Source organism: Diprion similis, chromosome 10 (genome assembly GCF_021155765.1).
Source record: "Diprion similis isolate iyDipSimi1 chromosome 10, iyDipSimi1.1, whole genome shotgun sequence".
In the NCBI taxonomy this organism is placed as follows: Eukaryota; Metazoa; Arthropoda; class Insecta; order Hymenoptera; family Diprionidae; genus Diprion; species Diprion similis.
Genome location: NC_060114.1, coordinates 12,235,590 through 12,259,600, shown reverse-complemented (window position 1 = coordinate 12,259,600; position 24,011 = coordinate 12,235,590). Strand labels below are relative to the sequence as shown.

The following is a 24,011-nucleotide window of genomic DNA, read 5'->3' as shown; positions in this document are numbered from 1 at the left end:
ACTTTCTTGCGGTTAGAAATGCAATAGCGTTTTTTCGAATAAAACTGCATTTAGTAAAGTTGATCTTTCCGACTATAATTAACGATTTACAAGAGAAAATCTACATTAAGGGGGTGTCCTCGTCGATTTCGACACGGACCTATAGGTATGTCTCCAAAGATCGGACAGCCCCATTCCATATACAATTCCCAAGGAAAAAACTCCAATACATTTTCATTCGACGCAGAAATAAAGAAATGGCATGAATTTTCCGAATTTACAATTGGAATTTCGTAGAATTCGTGCCATTTCTTTATTTTTGCGCCGAATGGAAATGCATTCGATTGTTTTTGTTGAGAATTGCATATAGAATGAGGATGTGAGCCCGTTTTCGCGGCTGAGATACGTGGACTTCGATATTTTGAGATGTATACCGTATACGTCAACGACCAAATCAACCAGGGAACCCCTCTGATACGACTGCAATGTAAATAATTTCATTGCATAGTTATTACTCATTATTAACAACTTTCGCCGTTAAAGATCAACTTATTAGATTCACCTTCTTCACTTATCATCAGATAAATAAGGCAATGCAGGATAAGGGTTTAAAAAAAAGTAATATCAGTAAACTATGTTATAGCTTTATTAAGTTTTTATCAGTAAGATAAAGTCTTAGAGGATAAAGTCTTATATCTGTTGATACACTCTTTTTCATTGTACTAATTTATTAGTAATTTTATTTCAGTAATTCGTATATTAGAAAAATCAGCAAAATCTTCGTATTTCTTCACCAATCGGAACTCCGGAGAGTAACCTGACCTAACCTAACCTAATCCATATTGACCTCAATGGTCGTTGCGTAGTCTGTTGGTCAAATTTGTTGTTCCGTTTGCGGAGGCGAAAAATTAAAAATAAGTAGGTACAAGCTAAAATGGAAAGTAGGGACGACAGAGTATTTGATAAGGAGCAGTGGAAACTTCAGGCAGAAGCGGTCACAGCTGACGTTAAGTGCCACGTTAAGGAATTGAAATTATCAGACAAACTACCGAATACGAACAACAGGGTGTATCTAAACTTGACGACGCTGGAAGACGTAAAATATTGCATAGAACTGTCGCCCCTCGGTTTTTGCATCGTTGATACTACATACGACAGCGATTTGAACCGTGAAGCTAAATATTACGAAACCCCTTACAGCCTGCTGAACTACATCAGCCCCGGATATACACGTTCCTTTGGATTACTGCTCCACGAAAAACTTGACAAAATCCAGCATAAATAATGCATTAAACACCGTGTACCGTCGTACGAAATAAAAGCTATCATATTCGAATATATTGTCCAAAGCTGATTCAATTACAATCTTTGATAATTACATCATAACCTTGTCATAACTAGTTAGCATGTCGATCATAACCTCAAAAGCAAGGTACAGAATGCAGATCTCCCCGATCCATGGTGTAAGAATCAGGCGGTCTGACTCGCGCTGGATGCTGTGATTATTTTACCAAAGTTCACAAGTCGAGTCCAGATGTCGGATGTGCCGAAAGGCCACGGCCCGCGAAAATTTAAAGCGTCTTTTTGAATATTTTGTGTCCACGCAAGAGTTACAGCCCACATACAATTCGTCAAGATCATTTTTTGAATAAATTATGGTCTTTGGGAGCATCGAACTTTGATACTGGTGTTTCCGGATGCCGATATCCGTGCTGGTACTCGGGTAACACCAGCACTTTCCCACTTTATAATATTGCAACAACGGGGCAATTGAGATTAGATTCTGGTTTTTCGTCACGTGAGCCGTCCGACGGAGAGCCAGAGGATTTTGGTAAAATAATTACAGAACTTGACACGGGGAGTGTTTGGAATGTCACTTAGTGATGCCTTATCAGGTAGAAAAAAATCAAACTAATGCCAACAGGCTAACAGCTGACCGTGTATTTTCGCGTGTGGATGATAGAACAGGTATATCATGGATTGCATTTCATTCATTTACGCGCATTAATCACGATTTACCTCCATTGAAATCAAAAACTTAGGTTGTGTGGTGATAAAGTGGCGCTGATAACCAGGCTCTGACGTCATGAGGACATTTTCCAATAGGGCAGTCCCTCTTATTTAGATCTCCTCTCTGTTCAAACTGTCCCCAACCCGATAGAGTCGATCGTCTTTGTTTGCCGCCTACTTTGCGGTTCTCCCTCTCTACTGCGATTTCGAATCCAACCTTCAACGCACTCACTATCAGTAGTCGTAATCATACCGGCAGTTCGTCGAAATCTGATCGAAAGGTGAGGCAAGGAAAGAGAGACGTAAAGAAAGGGAGGGAGAATGAGAGAGAGAGAGATAAAGTAAGAGAGAAAGGAAGAGGTGGCTAGATTGTCGGTAGTAAAGTTTGGAATCGGCTGTTCAAGAAGAGGACTCGGTTGGTATGTGTCATACTATGTGCATACACATCTTCATACATTAAATATAAACGCGAAAAAACAGACGACGAAGAAAAATAAGACGAGAAAAATAAGACTCGTGCTCGTTTCGTCTTGAACGGGGGTGTGACAGTGACGATATGTTGATAAGAAAACGATAGTTATAACAATACAAATAATAGTAACAATAAACTGTCAAGCCGTATGTCAAAGTAATCGGTAGGGCTAAATAATATCTCGGTGTTTTTGTGCGGGGCGCGGCGCGGAGGGCGCGGGTGAAAACCTTCCGCGTGTGCGTGTCATTAGTGTTGTTGCAGTTTCTGATATGGCTGGCGTTGTTTTGTGCGGGCGTTGTTTGCGTTGACACTCGTAAGTGTGATTTAATTTCGTTGCGAACTTCACGTCCCAAGAAAAGAAAGGAAGGAAGGAAGGGTCCACCAACCTGAAGTAGGCAGAAGGAAAATTTACTGCGCGCGACAAAAGTATACGAGGTGAGCACTTGGTTGTTCGTTCAGTTTGTAGGTCTCTACTATCGTTGTTTGTTTCTCTGCTCGCTGGTATCAATTTACCACGCGTATGCGTGTCATCATACATCCATGTACGCGTACTCGTCGTTCCGCAAATGCATGCGTGCATCGTATAGACTTACGCATGTGTGTACGGGCACTGCCACAATGGACGAACCGTTGTGAGTGCGCGAAACATTCCTACGCCCCTTAGTCGCCCCCCTGCCCTTGTCGCAGCATTTGACAAATGAGTAATGAGCTATGAGCTGCTAAGACTAATAGGCTGTGAGTAATGACAGATCGCGGCTTGTCACGCAGCTAAAGAGCCGCGATCATCATCATCCGGATGCAAGAGAACTGCTCGTATTCCGCATTCGGTATTTTTACGTTGTGTCTTAGCTATGTATTGTTTTTCATCTTTCTCTGAGGGTAATCTTTGTTTGTTATTTCAGGTTGTCGTTGTACCCGCGATTTTGGCCCGATGAACTTTCCATGGGCGAGGATTGCGTTGATAGAAAAAAGGAATGGCTAGCCTCTCGGTAGCCCCATCAAGCAAGAACAGCTCCCGAAGCACTTCGCCAAGTCGAAGCACTACTCAAGCACAGCGTCACCATCTCCCAGTCACCCTGGATCCTGTTTCAAAGTCTCGAAATGTCGCTGCGTGAGTCTTGCTTTGGTTGATAATGTTTTCAAGGTTGTTGCAAACTTGGCGAGCGAAGAGTACACAGAAAATTTGGTTCACAGTTTATAGTTTAGACTGTTTCTATTATTCGGCAAAAACATGCTTTCTGAGCAGTGCTCTATGATAAAATTTAATTATGTCATGATATTTAGATCATCTTATAGTTTCCTGTGATATTGAGCACGAAACTAAAACATTGATCGTATAATTCTGTGTTATAATCTTACTTTCGGTAGAATATTCTCTGTCAAAATGTGCATAAATGCGTTTGTTACATTCATATGCTTCCATAAAATCTGGAAAAGTCACCAAATTTGTAATAGACTTGATTTTGTAAATATTTTCATTTAGTTGTTGTCTTTCTTCGCTTTTCAACATTGTACAATGGAAGTATTCTAACTTGAATATATGTTTCATTTACACGCTTGAGCTAAAGCTGGCATATGTCTCTTGGCATCTCTCCCGGCGTATTACTAGACTAAAAAAAAATCTTAACAGATATAATTTGGCGTTGAGATAAGAACAGCGATATTATATGGCAGATGGGAAAATTCAATTTCTTATCTATATAGAAACTGTGGTTATCACTTGTTGAAATCGTCATAGATACTCATTTTTCTCTACTTAGACATATATTTAAGCAATAGATAATGTTCAAGCTACTTTCTAAGTAACTTAAATTGAAACTGTAAACAAACACTATAGATTTCAACTTCCAATTGCGAAATGGTTTGGTGCAACATGGCAAAAAGCAACATCAAAGTGTTATTAATTTTGTAGTAAATGCTGTAATATTTTACTCCCAAATCAATTTGTGCTAGCTGGGGATTTTTTTTTTTCATACACAAAATCCAAGACGATGTTGACGAATTAATCTGATCAGGGACAAAAAACAAGAGTAACGTGGAAATCGAAATGATACAAACTGAATAAGAATTAATCATGAAAAGCATTCATAGTCATGACTAAGATTCATTTTTATTCAGACATCATTCGGGTGAAGGAAGCACAGGCAGTGGCAGTAGTGGCGGTGGCGGAGGCATGAAAGGCAGCGTACGGCAAAGATCTCCCGGTGCGGTTGCACGTTCGGGAGATGGTACAGATGATCCTGGGACAACCGGAACCATAGCTGATCTAGAAGATTTTGTATCGAATGTTAATCCACCAACAGACGACGAAGGGGTAAGAAATTGATATAGATAAATATGGCTGAAGATTTACCAGAGAGGCATGTAGAATATACAATTCTGACGGTCTCCGTTGAATTTTAGGAGGCGTACCATGCTACGCAGTCCTTCCTTTCGAACGGATCATCGGAGTTAATCAGCGACGATGTTGACTCAAGCGGCACCCGTGGCCGTCAAGCCATGGAGCATTTGCAAAACAAAATTGTAAGAACCAGAGAGTTGATAAGAATAGAACAAACGACGCGAGACGGTGAGCTTCTTAGAATCCTTTACGCTAAGCATAATTGGTCATTAAACAAGAATTATGCAGTGCGGTATATTGTGAAGAAGGCGCACACCGATTAGTGTAATAAATTTTTTTCTTTCACACTTGTTTCAGACAATGTAAACGAGTATTTAAAATTAGCTGCTAATGCGGACAAGCAGCAGCTGATGAGAATCAAGGCTGTATTTGAGAAGAAAAATCAAAAGTCAGCGCATAGTATATCACAGCTGCAAAAGAAATTGGAGAGTTATACAAAGAAGTTGAAAGATTACGAAGTTCATGGTGCTCCGACCAGTCATAGACAACCTAGAGAAGTTCTCCGTGATATGGGACAGGGGCTTAAGTAAGTCATAGATCTTTACTTTCAATTCAGCATTTGTTAGGCTGATATCCATGATACTGTGATCCCGTCTGTGGCAGTTCCTTGATTTCAATTTATAGCTTCTAATTTGAGATCTAATATCTTTCAGAAATGTGGGTGGTAATATTAGAGATGGAATCACTGGTTTTTCAGGGTGAGTACGGTAATCGCGAGATTACGATACCTGGTTTTGCATGACCCACAAAATTACTATGACCTTTTATTATGGGTACCTTTTTGATATATTATGTCGCATTTTCTTCAAATTTACAATCCGAATATGCATTAAGTTTCTCACTGCTGTTTTCAATTCATCTATAAATTTTTACTATAATTTCAATTATTCGTTTTTGTTTAAGGAGTGTCATGTCCAAGCCTCGGGAGTTTGCACATCTTATAAAAAACAAGTTTGGCAGTGCAGACAACATAAACACATTATCACGTAAGTAATACCTGCTGATGTGCAACTTTCTGACTCACATTTTTGATTATATCTCTTACTCTCCTACTCTATACTAGCGTACATATATTTCTTTATTGTAATATCTTCAAAATATAGATTTTACGGCTTTAAATGTGTGTTAATGTTCGTTAAAATATATTATAATTGTTTCTTGCTGCTCATGGCAGTTGAAACTAGTAAGTACCATCCGATTGGGTATAGTGACTTGATGTTAGAATTGTTTGATTCGCTTCTTTAATCATATTACATGATCATGCCATCTCGTGTCAACAGACTGTATAGAAGTTTCGTAAATTGTCTTGTGTACTTTTCTTACACTGTATCTTCTAAATTGACCTTTAGTGTATGATAAGATTTTAACTGTCGACCTCTGTGTCTACAGATGGCTCAACTTTTTATGTAAACGATACACCACGTGCAGGTAACGATGACAACGGTAGTGTCGAAGAAGAGAAGACACACCATGGTTCGGCAACACTTCCCGGCGGATGCAGTCTGGGTTCTACGCATAGTGCCGCTGCTATTAAATTCCCATCTGAAGAAGGCTCGGAGTGTTCTAGCGTTACCAGTGAAAGCGCTCCCGGCAGCAGAGGGCAGCCACATGCTTGCCACAGCAACAGTGCTGCGTTCAGTCTCAAGCCGATTTTCTCCGAGCTTCAAGAAAACAGAGAAAATTATGATAGGCTGCGAGAAAAGCTTGAAGGATTCAAGGTGCGCTTCTATTTTGTGAACCTTACACTCTCTCATGCAGGGATTCGATCATTTGTAATAGTGAGCTTTATTTCATTTGACAGGTTCTTCAGCAAGAAGTGGCATATCTATCGCATGCACTTCAAGAGGAACGCTTCAGATGTGAGCGGTTGGAAGAACAAGTTAACGACCTCACTGAGCTCCATCAGAACGAAATTGAGAATTTAAAGCAGACAATAACTGATATGGAAGAAAAGGTTCAGTATCAGAGTGAAGACCGGTTGCGGGATATTCACGAGATGTTGGAAAGTTGTCAGACGAAAATTTGGAAGATGGAACACCAGCAACAACAGCACCAACAGTACGTCACACTGGAAGGGCTTGACAACAGCAACGCACGAGCTTTGGTGGTCAAATTGATAAACGTTGTTCTTACAGTCCTACAAGTTGTCTTACTTCTCGTTGCGACAGGTGCTGGCATAATGATGCCATTCCTGAGGACCAGGTAAACTAATTAGAAATATTTTTTAAATTGAATTACGTCCTCATTGTTATCATTCTCATCTTCTCAGTCTGACACTGTACTTTAAAAAAGCCTTTGAAATTTAACTTGTAGAGAACTTGCTATTATCGTTACCCAAATTTTCTCTGTTATGCATGTACGTCATTCATAGCATTTTCAGCTTGCACTGTTCTGCTCTGTTCTGCTTCATCTGACAATAATTTTATTACAATCTAGTTACTGTTCTGGTGCAGAAAAACAGAGCATGTCTGTGTTCAAAAAATTGAAGATCAATAATTAAAAAATACATTTACTAAGTACTAAACAGTTCCTACTTAATACTCTATCCCCATAAAATATGAAGTGTTTTGATCATGAACCTAATAGTCCCTGAATTATAGAATTTCTACTGTAATGCAAATTGAAAAAAAAAAAAAAAAACAAGAACAACAGCTCTACTCAACGTCAGTCGTATACCTTAGAATATTGCCTTTACCATTTTCTATATATTTTCACGTGTCTGTTCCAGCTGTACTAAGCCTCATTGTTTCATGTGCAGGGTGCGCATACTGACTACGACGCTCGTCGTTCTCGGAATTGTATTCGTACTAAAGCAGTGGCCAGAGGTCCACGATGTTGGTAGTCATCTAATGCGACGCCTCAAACAAACTTTGGCGGTAAAGTAGCATTGTAAGTTGATTAATTTAATTCAATGGTCGATCTAGCAATGAAAAGACTAAGTAGACCATGATCGAAATGCAATAAATGAATTTATATTCATTTATTTCAGGGTAGCACGCTCAATATAATCACCAGTATCCCCCACTGCTGAATTGAAGAAGGAACACGTACCTCGCTCTACTTCACGTCGGTAAATGCCTATTTCTGCTGGCCTATTCTCCAAGCAATAAAAATGGTGCCCAATGACGTGTGACGCTGTTGCGTCATATCATGAAATTCGGGGCGTTATGTAGTACTAAATGTTCATTGCACGTTGAGATCAATGATTTCAACCTCAGTCCACGGGTTCTCTGATCGTATCGATGAAAACAAAAAAAATTGAATCAAATGTATGTGTAGAGTGCCTCATCCTCGGGGCACAAAATGATTCGATGAAACGTGATAGACTATGGTGCGACGCTATTGACAGAAATTTTTTTGGAATTGTGTCGTTTTAGTTAAATATTGTTATTATCACTTGTAGGAGCTTTATTTGTTTATGCGGGTTGGGTGTAATAATGATAATTTGTACAATATGGTTGTAGGTGATCGCAAGTGAAGTGAATCCTCCCAACTCGAGGAATATTGAATATTTTCAAAGATTCTAATTCGACATTCGAACGAGGTTATAGATTACAAAATGAAATGGTTGAAATAACTAAAGCTGATTCGTTAAATAAATAAATATCTTTTCAAGGATCGGTACCGTTCGTATGAAAAAATTCACTGGCTTATCGCTTTTCAGTTAGCTGCATGTCTTAAGTTACATACACAGGTCAACAATTTTCATTCCCTTAGAACATAGTTCATTTGCTATTGATTGACGTTTCAATTATCTACATTTACGATGCATTATAGCGATAACTACGATTGCGGACGAAAGCCGTTCAAAAATAAGATTACGTTTTTTTTCTGCATCCTTTCAATCTTCGATAAAACGGTACGCGTTCGTTATGAAGAATCTATTTGATAAATCTTGAAATGATATGAATGAAGTAAAACAATCTCATTTCAATCCATTGATTAAGATAGGTATCTATCAGCAAATACACGTAATATCAACGACTTTTGTAAATTGAAAAGGAAATTGAAAAGGCTGTAAGTGCCAGTTAACGAAAAATGCAACTTACAGTCTTTTTTCAGTCTCGCCTTCAACTTTACGCTACTGTTGCATACTAGTATTCACTGTCTGTTATTATAAGACGTTTAAGTTCAGGTAAAAATATTATTCATGTTATAGAAAATTAAGACTATTGACTGTAATACTTTGACATAAACTTAGGTATAGGAGAAAAGTAACAGGAAAGCAGTGTTTGCCGCCGGTATGTTATATTAGATTCAATTATCCTTAGGATATTTTAATACACCGTCGTCGTGATACGCGGTCAGATTTACTCCGCGTTGATTTATCATTTTATATATTCGGTGTCACATAGTAGTTTATAGATATATGTATAATCTAGCATGAGCAACACTGCTATCTGGAGCTTTTTATGTAGGTATGCAAGAGGCAAGTGTCGCTGTAGATAGAAGTTTTCATAAAATACGCGTGTATTAGGTATATGACTGAGTACTAAAAGGAAATGAACCATGACAGATGAGTGAAATGAGAGAAAGACTGATGGGCTAATGTTGCGTTACCGATTACATACCCCGCGGTTGATTCGCGTAACGTATTTAAATTCATTTGTGTTGCCTTGTGTACGTTATTGCTGTGTTGTTGCGTCACGATTATAACATAACATGTTTCAGTAAATATTGATCAAGGTCTTCAACAACAAGATTACCAACATACTGTCGCCAGTGTACAAAACATTCGTAATTTCTTTTCTACGTCGTATTTTTAAATAATTGCAATACCGGGTGTAGTATTTACTATTTTAATATGAATATCTGCCACTTTTAAATCAATAATGACAACGTGAGGATATTTATTTTTCTGGACCAACAAACGAGCATATACATATGATATCAAGACTCGCACGTTCTATATATCCAGAAAGAATGGTGAAATGTTTTACACCAAATTTCGTAATTTCACATTTCCCATTACATCACGCAAAACTAATCAGAAGCGGAAGTCGTACATTGTAGTGTGATTAGTTATGCGCACTTTGCACCATTGGACGAGACTATGTACACTCGTTCTACCGATGCAGTTAGGCAGTGTAGTAAAAAATTTTCGTGAATGTTTAGGGGCCGCAGGGGTTGTTCAACAATTCAACGAAAATCATTGAAAATTGCAAGGATTTTTGGGCCTGTATATTTTTAACAACAGTAGCTACCCTTCAAACATCAATCTCTGGATTGTGACTCTGGATCACACTAATGCTATAGTGAGCGATGTTAATTCAAGTCCACAATGCATGTTACGTACTAGCAATATTACTTGTTAACTCCAGAGTGAAAACCAGAATCGCGTTGCTGGATGCTAAAAGCTCCTATTCAGATATGATGTTCACTTCATTACCGTGTGGCACAAATGTTATATATATAACAATATGCATATGGACACCTATACACATACATACACGCGGCATAAATGTATTCATATACATGTGTATGTTTAATGAAAAAAGAAAGAAAAAGCATTGTACAAAGCATCGCATTGCCTAAAGATAATGTAGATAAGTATGACCAGAAGTTGACGATTATTAAATCAATATATTAGTTAGTGTAGTTCATTGAGTTTTATCACCAAATAAACATAATTTATTGAGAGAAGCTATTTTTTTCAGCATCATTTTCTCTCGTTAGTTGCATATTTTTTTATGAACATTTGATCATCTCCATTACTATACGTCTATATTGTTACGCTGAATATGATGAATCTGTAATTCGAACAAAAAGACAAAATGCAACTTTTATTAATTGAATGTACCAAATGAACAAGATTGAAAAACCAGTGGTAGTTTTAAAAATAGTACATGGTCGAGTCTTTATTTTCATTATCAATTTTAAATGTATGTCTGCTACATAATTTGCGATAGCAGAAAAAAGTGTAGAACTGGTTCGTAAAATTTATATAGTGCCCCAGGTATTAGCCGTGTATTTGTGCCTTGGGTAATCTTACAATTCGTAAATTTGGCGTTACAAATAACGATAACAATGGAAAAAAGAAAAAAAATCTAAAGAAATCCTACCGCGATGCCTGAAGGGACCAATTTTTAGGTGATATCGTTAACTGTATAGACGTATGAAAATTATTTTATGTAACACAGTATTGTTTACACGGTTTTTTTTCCTGCATTACGTACGTAAAATAATCGTTTCAGCAACAGTCCAAAAAAAAATGCATTGGAGTACAGAAAAGTGCACTTTTACGTTCTAATACTAGAAAGTGCTCTTTCTTGTACCCCGCTATGAAAAAAAAAACAATTTGTAAACCATACTTTTGCTACGTAAAATAATGTGAGCACCATGGAGGTAAAGTCTTGTTCGCCATATATATTTGCAATATTCGTCTTCGGCTTGCGCACACGCTCACCTACCACTGATATTGTAAACATATGCTTGGCCTTAACAATCCTACTTTGCCACCTTGGTACACAATCTACTGTATTATATTGTTAGCAAGATAACAAACGGGGAATATGCGCAAAAAATATCTACTAGTATAAAATCTGTGAAGCCATTTCTATGAATTTATATTTGCTATTAGGTATTATGATGAGTTTGTTTGCTTGTGTAGCAAATCATTTGTACACAGTATGTATGTACGTACAAGGAATTTACGTATACAGATTCCTATGTATTCAAATGTAGTGAATCTCATTTTGTCTTCTGAAACAATTCACCATCATTTGAGTAAATAATGAATGTGGATAGTTATCACACCATAAGCAGTAGTTTTGCCATTTATGTTTTATGATTATTTTGTTTATCATGTTTTCGATTTTCAGAACCATAGTAATATTAGAGATTATCGCTAGATGTGCAAGTTCAAAATTACTGTTATTGTTGTTATTATTATTGTTACTTTACTCTCTCACTACTTTGAGTTATTTACGATACATACTATACATATGTATACGTTTGAGGTCCAATTATAAGAATTTTTTTTAATAATATGAAGGTAGAAAATACACACAACTTGGTTTTTATAAAAATAAGCAGACTTGGCAGGGAAATTTGTGTTCGGTTTGCGGTAGGTTTACCAATTTTAAGCTCCACTCCTGCAACATTCTATGCATACCGTGAATGTTTGTTGGAATAGACCATTCCAAGCCACACGGTTACTGCGGTGACTGTGTGACTTAACAGGATCTGTTTCAACAGACATTCACGGTATATTAAAACCATTGCCAATTATTCGTCAGTCACATCTCTCGTAAAATAATTTTTTAAGAACATGGGACACAGTATCGCCAACATATGTATCTCAAGAGAGAAAAATTTTCAATCTGGAAAGTTATATGCATAAGTTTTTACTGTTCAGTATTGGCTAACCAAAATATCAGTACCTTTAAACTCTGGCAGAAACATGAGGACAATATTTTACAAATTCCTTATTTTGAACATGATGATATTTTCAATGATAGTTCATATTGTAGCAAAGTCACGTTACTAGAAAATTCCGTTCAGATACTGAAGTCTTCTAGAGACATGATTCCAACATGGAGTTGACTCTGACAATGAGTTTGCTGTTGCCCTCATCACCCCCATTTTTGTATCATTTTTTTTACAGTTTATCTGTACACAGGTTCAATCAGCAGTTATCTGTATTCCATCGTGGGACCCTCTGACCACAATCTCAGTCGATATAATTTCCATGACTTGGTCAGACACCTCCTCCTTCTGATCTGTAGTCGATGGAAGATGGTGCTTCTTGCGATGGCACATCATAGTAGACCTGGATACAAATGCTTTGCGACAAATATCGCACTCGTATGGACGTTCACCAGTGTGAAGACGTTTGTGTATCGCCATAGGACTGAACTGAGTGAATGTTTTTCCACATACGTCGCATCTGTAGGGCCGCTCACCGGTATGCGATCGGCGATGACATCGGAGAGCCGCACGACGAGCAAACGCTTTGCCACACATCTCACATACGAAACTCTTCTCACCGGTGTGCATTGTGGAGTGAATTTTGAGGTCAACCCGCGTGAGGAAACCCTTTCCGCATACCTCACATTTATACGGCTTTTCACCAGTATGAATACGAAGGTGAGTATTCAGGTAGCTTTTACTAACAAACAGTTTGTTGCAGACCATGCAAGGATACTGACGATTATCCTTTCCTGAATGAATTTTCTGATGGCTTTTGCACAGTCCTTTCGTTATGAATCCCTTACCGCATATGTCGCACATGTACGGTTTGACACCCAGGTGTCGATTTTGATGATCTAGCAGCGACTGTTTCGTCTTGAAGTTTTGACCACATGTACTGCAAGGATAGGGTTTTAGGTCTGAGTGCACACGCTGGTGTACTATGAGGTAGCTTTTGCACTGGAATCCTTTGCCACAAGTTGAGCAAGTATAATCAAACTGTCCCGTATGTGTTGCCGTGTGCTGGGCGAGACCAATTTTACTACGAAACGCCTTCTCACAGAGTAGGCATTGAAACGGTTTCTCACCAGTGTGCTTTCGCATGTGCTCTTGAAGTTTGTAATTAGTTCTGTACTGTTTTCCACACTCTGTACAAATTTTTGGCGTCCATTTTTGCCTAGCTGTTGTTCCAGGCTTTTTTTGTTCCTCCGGATTTGTTGCAATATCACTGCATGGCTCAGTTGTGCATAATACCTCTTTGCTCTTACTCATCTGGCAGTGCTGCTTATGGATATTCAGAGCCTCGACGCTTGTGTAGTATATACCACATGCACAGCTGCAAAAATGAACCTCAAAGTGTTGCGCAAGGCTGGAAGGTTCGGTGGCTGCTTCGTTGCACAAACGACAGACATACCAACTGTTACCTGTCTCATCTATACTAGGATTGGTCAGAATTGCTTGTAGCAGTGATGCTTTAGCTGATTTAGTATATTCCACAGGCGTTTCACTTGCATTGCTACTTAGATTACTATGTCCACTTGTTGACGGGGCTATTCCGGATTGCAAGGGATCCTCAGTTCCATCCTCAGTTCGTGTCTCCATCTCGTTCTCGTTCTCGACCGATGCATCCACCTCACTATCACTATCACTTTCTGGTTGGTGCATGCCATTTTCTCTTTCCTGTAATTATAAAATTTTTATGAAGTTTCGAAAATTTTCAATTGATTCTAAAAATCATTTATTACTGAAATTTAATATAAGTTTTGAGAAGTTTTTCTGTACATATAATGGTGCATCCATGTTATTGACACTAACGTCAGTCTCATTAGCTTCTGTCGAACATTCTGTAGAGAGTCGTTCTTGCAGCCTGTGATATTCATCCTTCACAATAACAGGTTCAAATTTTATATCTTTGCAGAATTGTACCCGTTCCATTTGGCATGTATCCTGACAGTCTTGATTCTGTGGGCTGATTGATGTCACATAGTTTATGTCCAGCTGGCTGAGGTCGGTCCCAACAGTCAGGTTACTCACAACCGTCACATCTCCTTCCAGATGCATCGTAATCTGCTGACTAGAGACCTGTAATGGGTAGTTTTAAGATTGCCAAGCTTCTTGAACAAATATTAGTACGAAGTTGGCTCATCAGTAAAAAAAAATAGTAGTTGTAGGGAGTTGGAGCTTTAAATTTGCAGAATTTAAAAAAAAAGTTGTATGAGCTACGTAATGAACTCTGAAACTATTTCCTTATTTCTTTGTATATGCATCTGTAGAATAATAATTAATCCTAGGAAAAACATTAGTTGGAAAAAAAATAACGAACTAATTCTTGAAATCCTATTAGTAGCTTCTTAAGTAATGGCATTGATAATAAGTAGTACAAGTTGAGGAATATGTAAACTTGGATTTTGGAACAGAGTGGTTCCATAATTTACTCTGTCATTGTAAATAAATTTCACATTGAAATCAACTTCTGGAAGTGTATTTTATACAACAAGTGATTAGTGATGAAAAAAGTGCATAGCTCAGAGTTCTGTTCGATGTGAACCACTTCTTTTTCAAGCTGTTTTGAGCATTTCAATGTTATAATGTTTTCCTACCTACCTCATCCTGCATGTCACGTATGTGCTGGTCAACCATTCGTACTGTATCACCGTCTAGCTCTATACCAGCAACTTGAATTTCCCCGCCATGCTGACACATCTCTTCTTGAGAAACTACCTGTTCTCCGCCGGCGAGATCCATATCATCCATCACTTGCATGGCCTGCATTTGATCCGATTCTCCACAACCCTCCTTGAAATGACTCTCGTCGACATGAACACCCTTGAGCATGGCGACGAACATCCCCTCTGTATGAAGACATTTCTCTCTGAAGTTGTACAGCTGATCCAGCTTGTAGGCGCATTCCTGGCAAACCAATTTTGGCAGCTTGTCCGTCATGGAGATCTGGAGAGTGGGGCAATTAGGGCAATTCAGAGTTGGGTTAGGCGCTAATGCGAAGTCAGGTCGGCCAAAGTCGCCACTTACCTGGACAGGAAGACAGGCGGAGATCTTTTCGTCTATGTGCCGCATCTCACCTTCAGTCTCGAAAATCGGAAGACCGAGGCTGAGGCTCGTCTTACCAGCGCAGAGCCGGCAAAGCTCGCTGAATTCCTCGATCACGGCCATGTTGACCAAGAGACCAAGACACGAAATTCCTTCGGAAGACCTCTCAACGTTGCGCTTGTCGCAGTCCTCGGGCTACGAACCAGGAACGAGAGCCGACTTTGCATCCGCTCAGGGCCCATAATTCACAAACTGACGAAGACGGCGCGAGGAAAACATCTTCATCCCCAGTTCAAGACTTGACAGACGATCCACGCTAACCCACGATTGTATCTGCATGTAAATTCTCTGTCTGCGATGTGCCAAATTGTCAACCTAGGCTCATATCGTTCACGACATGAGGTCTTTCTTTTTTCTGATGATACTTTTGGTGGGCTCACGGACCTCTTAATTTTCCTAAGCACCGGACGACGAGGTACCGGGTAGGCCAGTGCTCTCAAGTAAAAAAATTCTTTACGGAGGGATGCAGGTTCCGATTTCACGGACATCGGTCGCGGACGGCAGACATTGGTTATATACCGTGAAAAGATGAACCGCCCTATCGAAAGGCTAGGGTTAGGATACCCATCTGGGCGTTGTCGGTATAAAAGGAAGCTCATTTTCGATAGTTAGACGGTGGCGAGGGGTCTCGCCACTGAACTATGTATAGCTTGTAGTGTTCAGCGGGTCTCACAGGCGTTCTACTTATGCCACATGTTCTAATCACCGGGTCTCTTGTGAAATTTTGTTAACAATTAGTTAATTAACTTTTATTTAGAAAAAATTTCAGTCATCTACGCGGAAAGTGTATGCGTACGGCTGCAGTCTACTAAAAATTCCTTGCGTATACAATTCATCGCAAGAAGGTTGAAACTTTCGGACACATGTTAGCGTAATCTAAATCTTGACGGAATTTTTCAGTAAATCTATTTCTAATGATTTCAAAAATTAAAAACTCGGCATTATCGAAGTTTCAGTAGAGTCCCCGTTCGGACGAGGAAAATTTCAATTCTCATGTGTGCAAAAAAGCAGAGGAAATAAAAATAACTAGATCATATATTTTTTTCATTGTGGTAGAAAAATAGGTATATGATTACGAATATTAGCCACTACAAGATAGGTACTGTAATTCATAAGATACAGATATATTTTATTGTTAGCATAGGTGATGTGCCGTAGTTTTCAATCTGGTGTATGTATTTAACTTCTGAAAATGTATGTACGAACTAAATTGTATCTTATATTTAACATTCCACATTAGTTCGACTCGGGTCTGACTCTTAATCTCTTGGGATTGGTCCGCGATTTTTTTTACATTGTTCCAAATCCAAACATCATTCTGATTTTTTCAGATTTTTCCTAACTTCCCCTCTAGCGCCCACAGAGCTCCTAATTGAAATACCAAAAATATTCTCCTGAAAATTGAAGAAGGCAGGTAAAACGGTTATTTTTATTAATATTTTAACATAATAACAATCTGTAAGTTGCAATTGAGATTTTTTAAAAATTAATACTTGGGTAACTTTTTTTTCTTAGATGTTTTGTTTTTTTCAATTTTGAATTTCGATTCAAATTTCCATATTGTTGTTGTATTAGGAAAGATATATCAAACCCTGAAAATTCTGGAAAAAATCAAAATAACTGAAAAAAATTATTCATTAGAGAAAAATGAATAAAAAATTACCTTTTCGCCTATCCACTTCAATTTTGGTTGAAATATTTTTGGTTTTTTCAAACGTTATAAAAATATCATTTGAGGAGCTCTTGGGGCGTCTGGGGGTAGAAAAAATCTAAAAAAAATTGAAATGATTTTCGAAGATGGAACAACGATACAAAACTTCGTGGACTAAGTCCAAGAGGGTGTGGGTTAGACTGCCCCATTGGTCTGCTTCAGCAATGCGTAGCAATGTATGTTGAGTTGCCTAGATTAAGGGGAGGGTAAGGGTTTACACTTTCGAAAAATCGAATTTTTTTTTGTCTTATCTTATTGTTAAACATTTCAAGAATATATTCTCAAAATTTTAAGTCGATCTGAGCAAAACTCTTGAAGTGGGGGGGGGGGGGGAGTGTTTCAGCGTAAAAAAATACACTTTTTTTGTGAATTTTTTTTGCAAGTATGGATTGAGCAAATTTATTGAAACCTTCTGTAGATTATTAAGCATACTTTTAACAATATTCTGTAATTTTTTAATTCAGAAATATTGCAAAACAAGCCGGTGACAGAGTTTTTTTTCTTCACTTTTTTAGCTCAATAAACTTTAAACGCGTTTTTCTCAAAACTACTTTTTCAAAGTCCGTGTTCACTGCCATTTACAAACTACTTGACCGATTCATTCAAACTTGGTACACATTTTCTATATATAAAATACCTCCCCCCAACGTTTAGTTTAAATTTTTTTTTTTTACATTAAGGGGGTTTCCCACCCACAAAATGGCAGACTTTTTCGTGGAAAATAGCAGTTTACACTTTAGATGGCCACCAAAAATTTTTAAATGAAAAAAGAAATAATCGTAGAACGTTGGGGGGAGGATTTGATAATACTTTGACTAAGTTTTAATGGACTTTGATTTCAGATAATTTCCGACCGAGATATAGTGAACACCGCAAATGGTTTTTTTTCTAAGACGTTCTGGGGCAAGCTCTGTCACCGGCTTGTTTTGCAATATTTCTGCATGAAAAAATTACAGAATATTGTTAAAAGTATGCTTAATAATGTACAAAAGGTTTCAATGAATTTGCTCGATCCATAATTTCAAAAAAAATTCACAAAAAAAGTGTTTTTTTTTTTTACGCTGAAACCCTTACCCCCCCCTTAAGGCGCAACAAGACGTGAACTGAACGAGTTCATTTGTTCTAATCCAAACATTTGAATGTTAAGAAGTTCAAATAATTGCAATTTCATTGCCTTACATTGAATTTAATTATTCAAATAGCAAGTTTTGCAAGGCATTTGACCACAAGAATTAACGATCAGTGAACCCGGGCCTGTTTTGACACGACCCGATTGCACACCAGCGTTATTGGGTACCAAACCAATCGTAAACTCATGTCCAACACAGCTTCCGATTTTTTCGTCCTATCGGGTGGTGTCGAAAAGGGATCTTTGCCTTAGTATAATTGAGTGCTAGGATTTACGTACAGACGGGACACATCCCTGATAACGAAGCGTGTTTGTGCAACAAGTCTGTTTTGCTTACTGCGATTGTCGTTGCATTTATACCGAAAATTTTTGCAGAGTAATATTTGTGCAGCAAATGTACAGCTATAATTGTTTGTTATTTTGATGTACAGTAACTATTGCTTGCATTCAGCAGATATTTTGCTGAGAGCTTTTGATTGAAATTATTTGCTTGACTTTTGATACCGACTGAGAATACACCTTTTCTAATATTGCTAGCAATGTTTTTTAGCGGCAAAATTTACACGCATGTTGTTATCTGGAATGGTATAAAAAGTAAACAGGACGATAAAAATAATAAATAAAAATATTTCATAGCGAAATTATAACGATAATTAACATTTAGGAGCCCCTACCCCCGCCCCAGATATTATTTTTACCCATAAAATTACGAACTTCCCAAGTATAAGTTTCCCTAGTGTTTGACATTAATGTTTATCGCCTGATTCTGATTTTACCGATTGAGCTTAATCTCTCGGAGTACGTTGTATTTGCAAGAAGCAAATCATAACGCATGATTTTGACGTTAATGTTGTACAAATTGATTTGGTAAAATGCGAGAATTTTGAACGTAGAAACTAAAAATTGTTAGTTGGCATTTAATAGTTTCAGTTTATTCTATTTTCATGTATAACAGTCACCGTGTACAATATTTCCAGTGTACCAGAATTCCACGAGCTACAAAGCAATTTTTGTGCAACACATTGCTCGGGGGCAAAATGTCATCGGTCATTTATTTATGTGTATCATTAAACTGTGTACCGCTGAGCAATCCCCCGCCGAGGGCGCAGGGGTTCCTTACAACGGATAACTCAGAGGCTCTCATTATCAGTCCATTGGGTTAAAAATTCTGCTCGTCGCTTTTCTCAGATAACAGCTTATCAATATAATTCGATAAATAATGGAGTAACGCTATATGGGTTGCATAGGAATAATTATTCCTCTTAGAATGAGCAGCTATGTTGGCTAAAATAGAAATGGAAACATTTTGGCCTGTATTTGTTGCCTGATAATATTATAGTTCCAGTTCAAGACTTGTGAGTTTTACATTATACGACGATGTTCTGTTACCCAATCATCATGTTATTGGAATTGATTAAATTACTCAAGCTACACGATGCTGCTCATCGAACAGATGAATTTACTACTTTACAGTCTGCTGCAGCAGAGCAGCTCAGCGTTTCCACAACAGTAAGATTACACATCGCAGACCTTGAGGTTCAGTTATCCACGAGCAGTTCTACTTGCTACACGATTATTGCTCCCGTTCAGAATAATTGTTACTGAAGCGCTCAGTTCTCGTGTGTTTGACTATTGATTTTGGTTTACGATCAGTATAATTTGAGTTATAAAATGTTGAAGATCGGGTTCTGTGGAGCCGGTAAAATGGCTCAAGCTTTGGTGAAGGGGTTTATAGGAGCCGGTGAGGTCCAAGTTTCAACGTTTCTTGAATACCGAGTCATAATGGATTCTTGTTCTGTCTAGGATTGACCAAGGCAGAGTTGGTTTTGGCCAGTTGTCTCCCAAACGACACTGACAGCATAAAAGCCTTCCAGGTTATTATGTCTTTAGATTTTTCTACTGCGTCAGAGTAATCTATCCTACTGATCTGTTATTAACAAATGATTTATCCTCCGATAATGAAGTCTATCTACTGAAGCGGCTGAATTAGAGTGATATGTTACTCACATTATCTGTTATAAACGTTATCGCCTTCTGGTCTCATCAGTAATCACTTTTTTCTAAAATTACTGGCCTTTAATAGTGCAAAGTATCGAAGTTAGTATCATAAACGAAGTAGGTGCAGAGCAGCAGCACACTATTGGGAGTTAATCACTAAGTTTGATTCAAATTCGCGATGACATTGAACTCACCAATGTCAAGTCCCTGTGAAACAATATTTATGGCTCTTAGGTTCAGGGTGTTTATCCATAGATTACTACTTTTAATTGTAAGTATGTTTGCCAAGTGATGTTCACTATACGTGAATCATATAGTGCATAACCATTATTCAACGTTGAAAGTATCATTCGTACAACATTCGAACGAACAATAATATTTTTTCTGATTGATAAGACACTGGACTCTTTTGTTTATCATATTGGATAGCAGTATGATCGTATGATATGATAGCAGATTAATACTTTGTTCCAAATTATGATGCAACACCAGGCCCGCATTAAGGGGGCACGATACCTTCAGTTACTCTACAAAAAAGGCCGAATTTCGGTCCTGCAAGATGGTATAATAGGTTAAATTTAAAAAGTGGCTACAGAAAATTGAATCGATTAATTGTAAGCTTAAGAAAACATTATTATTATTATATTTCTCTCATGTGTAATAATTAACTTTGTATAAAATAGAATTGTATAGGGAAACACAGTTGGTATTACCATATTAAGTGATTATGTTTGATTTTTTTTTGCGCCTTAACGTTGCCAAAATCAGCCTTTACATTTTCAAAATCTATGTCAAGAGCGATTTCACCCTCTATGCTGAATAGGGACAAAGCATTTAGATTTTTCTACGATACGATACAAAAATTAGCGGCTTCCGATATTTTGTACACGTGTGGTCAAAGTTCTCGAACTTCATGCAGGAAATTTTTCGGTATCGGATTGCAGCGAGACATTGATATTCGTGCAATCCATTATTGGCAAAGATTGATAGTTCAAATATCCAAATGTTTGAAAATCTTGGTACTACATATTTTGAAAAATTTGATTGTCAAAATTGAGGGGCTGAAAATTTCGAGGGCCCAATGCTATAGCCTTAGCCTTACGATTAATCCGGGACTGTGCAACACGTTACTGCGATCATAAAATAGCAATTTTTGTAATGGTGACTATCAATAATAGTTACTTTATTATTGAGCTTTTTGACTGCTTATAACTAATGACACAGGATTTTTTGGTAGGATATTGGCGCGCGAGCTATCTTCGAAAACCGGACGATCGCTGAACACGGTGATGTTCTGATTCTTGCGGTGAAGCCACAGGTTGCCCCTGCGGTACTTTCAGAGTTGAAGAACAGCCCGCGGAAGCTAACGCTCTCAATCGCGATGGGTGTGTCTTTGGCTGCCCTAGAAAAGGTTTGCCTAATCTATTTATTACTATTATCAATCATCCTGCTTCGAAAGGAAGAAAAGAAACGCAACATGTCTATAGTGGAAAACTAGAACGGAATGGAGAGAATAACGGTTGCCTAAATTTCATGTAATTCTAAAATTGCAAAATAACGACTTTTTCTAAAGATACATCATTACAATAATGTTACTAACTTCAGTCTGATTAATCTAATCTCTAATTAACTAGGAAAATATTCCGTTTTATTTCACGTGAGTGGAATACTGTGAGTTGGAAATATTTTTCCACCAGGATAGGCCAATATTCGTATTCAAGCAAGTTGTTCAAGAGTTAGTTTCGAAGCCAATTACACTTTCATCCGAGATTGTCCAAAATTGGATTTGATTATTTCCTTCTATTTTACCAATTGAATAGCCTATCGATATGCCATTATTTTAATGTTCCAGGCTCTGCCGTCGGGTACCCCGGTCATCAGGGTGATGCCGAATACGCCAGCGCTCGTGGGTTGCGGTGCAACGGTATATGCACGCGGTTCTAACGTGGGCGACGAGGATGTCGCGATAGCGAAACGGCTCTTCTCCAGTGTTGGAGTATGCGAGGAGGTGACGGAGACTATGATCGATCCTGTCACAGCTTTAGCCGGTTCCGGTCCCGCTTACGTGAGTTGCAATATCGATGACCGTAGTATTGTGTTTACATCATACTTGTTTCGTCCTTTATACGAGTGGTCTGTATTCGCCAGGTCTACATGATGATTGAAGCCTTGGCCGACGGAGGGGTGAAAATGGGCCTCACCAGGCCCTTGGCTTACAAATTAGCAGCGCAAACAGTTCTGGGAGCAGCGACAATGGTTCGGGACACGGATGAACACCCGGGGAAGCTGAAAGACGACGTAGCATCCCCAGCAGGTAAGCAAGAAGAGGTGGTTTGACGGATATATTTTTACGTTCGATACGAGAATTCGTTTTTTTTTTAAGGTTCAACAATCACGGCAATCCACTACCTTGAGCGACATGGTTTGAGGTCTGCCCTCATTGGCGCTGTTGAAGCTGCTACTGAGCGCTGTAGAGAGGTGACCGCGGCTGCTAAACCGAATTAAAGCGTTCGTAAAGGATGAATGCAGAACGTGAATTGAGCAAAACGCCCGTTTTTTGTTCAGGAAATCGTTCATCGCATTAGTCAGAATATTCGAGGGTCTTGAAGCTCCTACTTATTATAGGCCGCGACGAACATTCGCTTGAAATTGCAATTATTATTTATACTGCAGTAGGACAGTGACTTCAGAAGGGTGGGGCTTTTGCAAGCGTTCTCGACTGCCATAAGGGACCGTTGGTGTGATGACATAGTAGAGGTTAACGAATGAGTGTTAGACACGGTTCAAATTATTGTTTAATTGTGCAGTGTGAGCAGGTCATGTACGTAGTACTTAAGAGGGCATAATTGTTGCTAAAGAAATTATAATGATTGACATGGTGGTTATAGAATAAACTATTTTGAAACGCTATATGTGTTGAATTTGACCTACAGAGATGATGAGCAACTACAACTGCTGCAATCTCCCTCGGAACAATCTGTCGGGAAATTATATTAAAATTTCTAGAAAAACAGGTTGAAAGAGATTTTGGGACTGCAGATATCACAATAGTTTGTCAATTCCGAAAAGGTTTGGATCTCTTTAGACAAGAGACGTGACTGAGAATTTCAGATATTCTATTGCCGTTTCTTGTGCAAAAAACTGTTGCACGAGGTCCCGGTCCTAATCCCAAGTCGCAGCGGCCCTCGACCGCAAGGTTGATTGTAGAACAACAAAATTTTGTTTTATCTGCGCAACTGTTGCGTCAAATGTAATAGTAGGAGTCATTGATTTTGGGTGCACTCCAGCAATGACGTTTTCCGAAACGACTCGGTTGAGAAGCGTCAGAATATGCTGCAAGCAACATAGAAAGAGATGCAGCCTAAGATCGAACAATCCTTTTCTCAATGTCTCTGCTGCAGGTTTTTTCTTCGTCATTTCTTTGCTGTTGGTCCTACGCTCGTTTTGCTGCGTTTTCTGAGTTCTAAAGGTCTCAAATAGTTAAGAAAGGGTCACACAAATCGATTCCAAAACGAAAAATTCTCGGCTCCGAAAATGACCAAAAAAGTGAGGCTAACCCCTTTGTATTTTTTGCGAGAATTTCGACGATTCTGGAAAGTGCTACAATTAAATTTTGAAGGGACTATTCCGACGTAATTTTGCGAGAGAAATCGATTGAGCAAAGTCCCAATAGGCTTCGAGCAACGGATCAAAAGTTACAGCCAAAAAACTGCAGATTTTCATCGTCATTTCTCCGCTGTTGGTCCTACGCTTCTTTGAATGTGTTTTTCGAGTTCCTGGGGTCCCAATTAGC

The 24,011-nt window shown here is 38.4% G+C and overlaps 4 protein-coding genes across 13 annotated transcripts; 3 read left to right on the top strand and 1 right to left on the bottom strand.

Moving 5' to 3' along the window:
- Positions 1 to 844: 844 nt before the first annotated feature.
- LOC124411964 (GSK3-beta interaction protein) lies at positions 845 to 1,315 on the top strand. The gene has a single exon (XM_046891551.1). It carries the CDS (start codon positions 914 to 916, stop codon positions 1,262 to 1,264), a length of 351 nt encoding a protein of 116 aa, XP_046747507.1. The 5' UTR covers positions 845 to 913; the 3' UTR covers positions 1,265 to 1,315.
- A 907-nt stretch (positions 1,316 to 2,222) lies between these two features.
- Positions 2,223 to 9,789, top strand: LOC124411962 (transmembrane and coiled-coil domains protein 2). 10 transcript variants are annotated; one of them, XM_046891542.1, is made up of 12 exons: positions 2,223 to 2,270; positions 3,364 to 3,572; positions 4,580 to 4,775; positions 4,865 to 5,030; positions 5,160 to 5,388; positions 5,516 to 5,560; positions 5,766 to 5,848; positions 6,037 to 6,045; positions 6,252 to 6,580; positions 6,664 to 7,064; positions 7,591 to 7,751; positions 7,852 to 9,789. In XM_046891542.1, the coding sequence occupies exons 2-11, from the start codon at positions 3,436 to 3,438 to the stop codon at positions 7,745 to 7,747; spliced, it is 1,752 nt and encodes a 583-aa protein (XP_046747498.1). In that variant the 5' UTR covers positions 2,223 to 2,270; positions 3,364 to 3,435; the 3' UTR covers positions 7,748 to 7,751; positions 7,852 to 9,789. The 10 variants fall into 10 exon arrangements, with proteins under 10 accessions (XP_046747498.1, XP_046747496.1, XP_046747502.1 ...); XM_046891540.1 differs by lacking the exon at positions 2,223 to 2,270 and adding an exon at positions 2,325 to 2,896; XM_046891545.1 differs by lacking the exon at positions 2,223 to 2,270 and adding an exon at positions 2,326 to 2,896 and having other exon boundaries at positions 6,291 to 6,580.
- Positions 9,790 to 11,804: 2,015 nt separating this feature from the next.
- LOC124411961 (zinc finger protein 260-like) lies at positions 11,805 to 15,934 on the bottom strand. The gene is made up of 4 exons (XM_046891539.1): positions 15,303 to 15,934; positions 14,877 to 15,221; positions 14,088 to 14,354; positions 11,805 to 13,952 (listed from the first exon to the last, which is right to left on the bottom strand). Exons 1-4 carry the CDS (start codon positions 15,441 to 15,443, stop codon positions 12,486 to 12,488), a joined length of 2,220 nt encoding a protein of 739 aa, XP_046747495.1. The 5' UTR covers positions 15,444 to 15,934; the 3' UTR covers positions 11,805 to 12,485.
- Positions 15,935 to 19,709: 3,775 nt separating this feature from the next.
- Positions 19,710 to 23,117, top strand: LOC124411314 (pyrroline-5-carboxylate reductase 2-like). Its single transcript, XM_046890387.1, has 6 exons — positions 19,710 to 19,961; positions 20,024 to 20,094; positions 21,456 to 21,629; positions 22,071 to 22,283; positions 22,367 to 22,532; positions 22,602 to 23,117. Exons 1-6 carry the CDS (start codon positions 19,892 to 19,894, stop codon positions 22,721 to 22,723), a joined length of 816 nt encoding a protein of 271 aa, XP_046746343.1. The 5' UTR covers positions 19,710 to 19,891; the 3' UTR covers positions 22,724 to 23,117.
- The last annotated feature ends 894 nt before the right edge of the window (positions 23,118 to 24,011 follow it).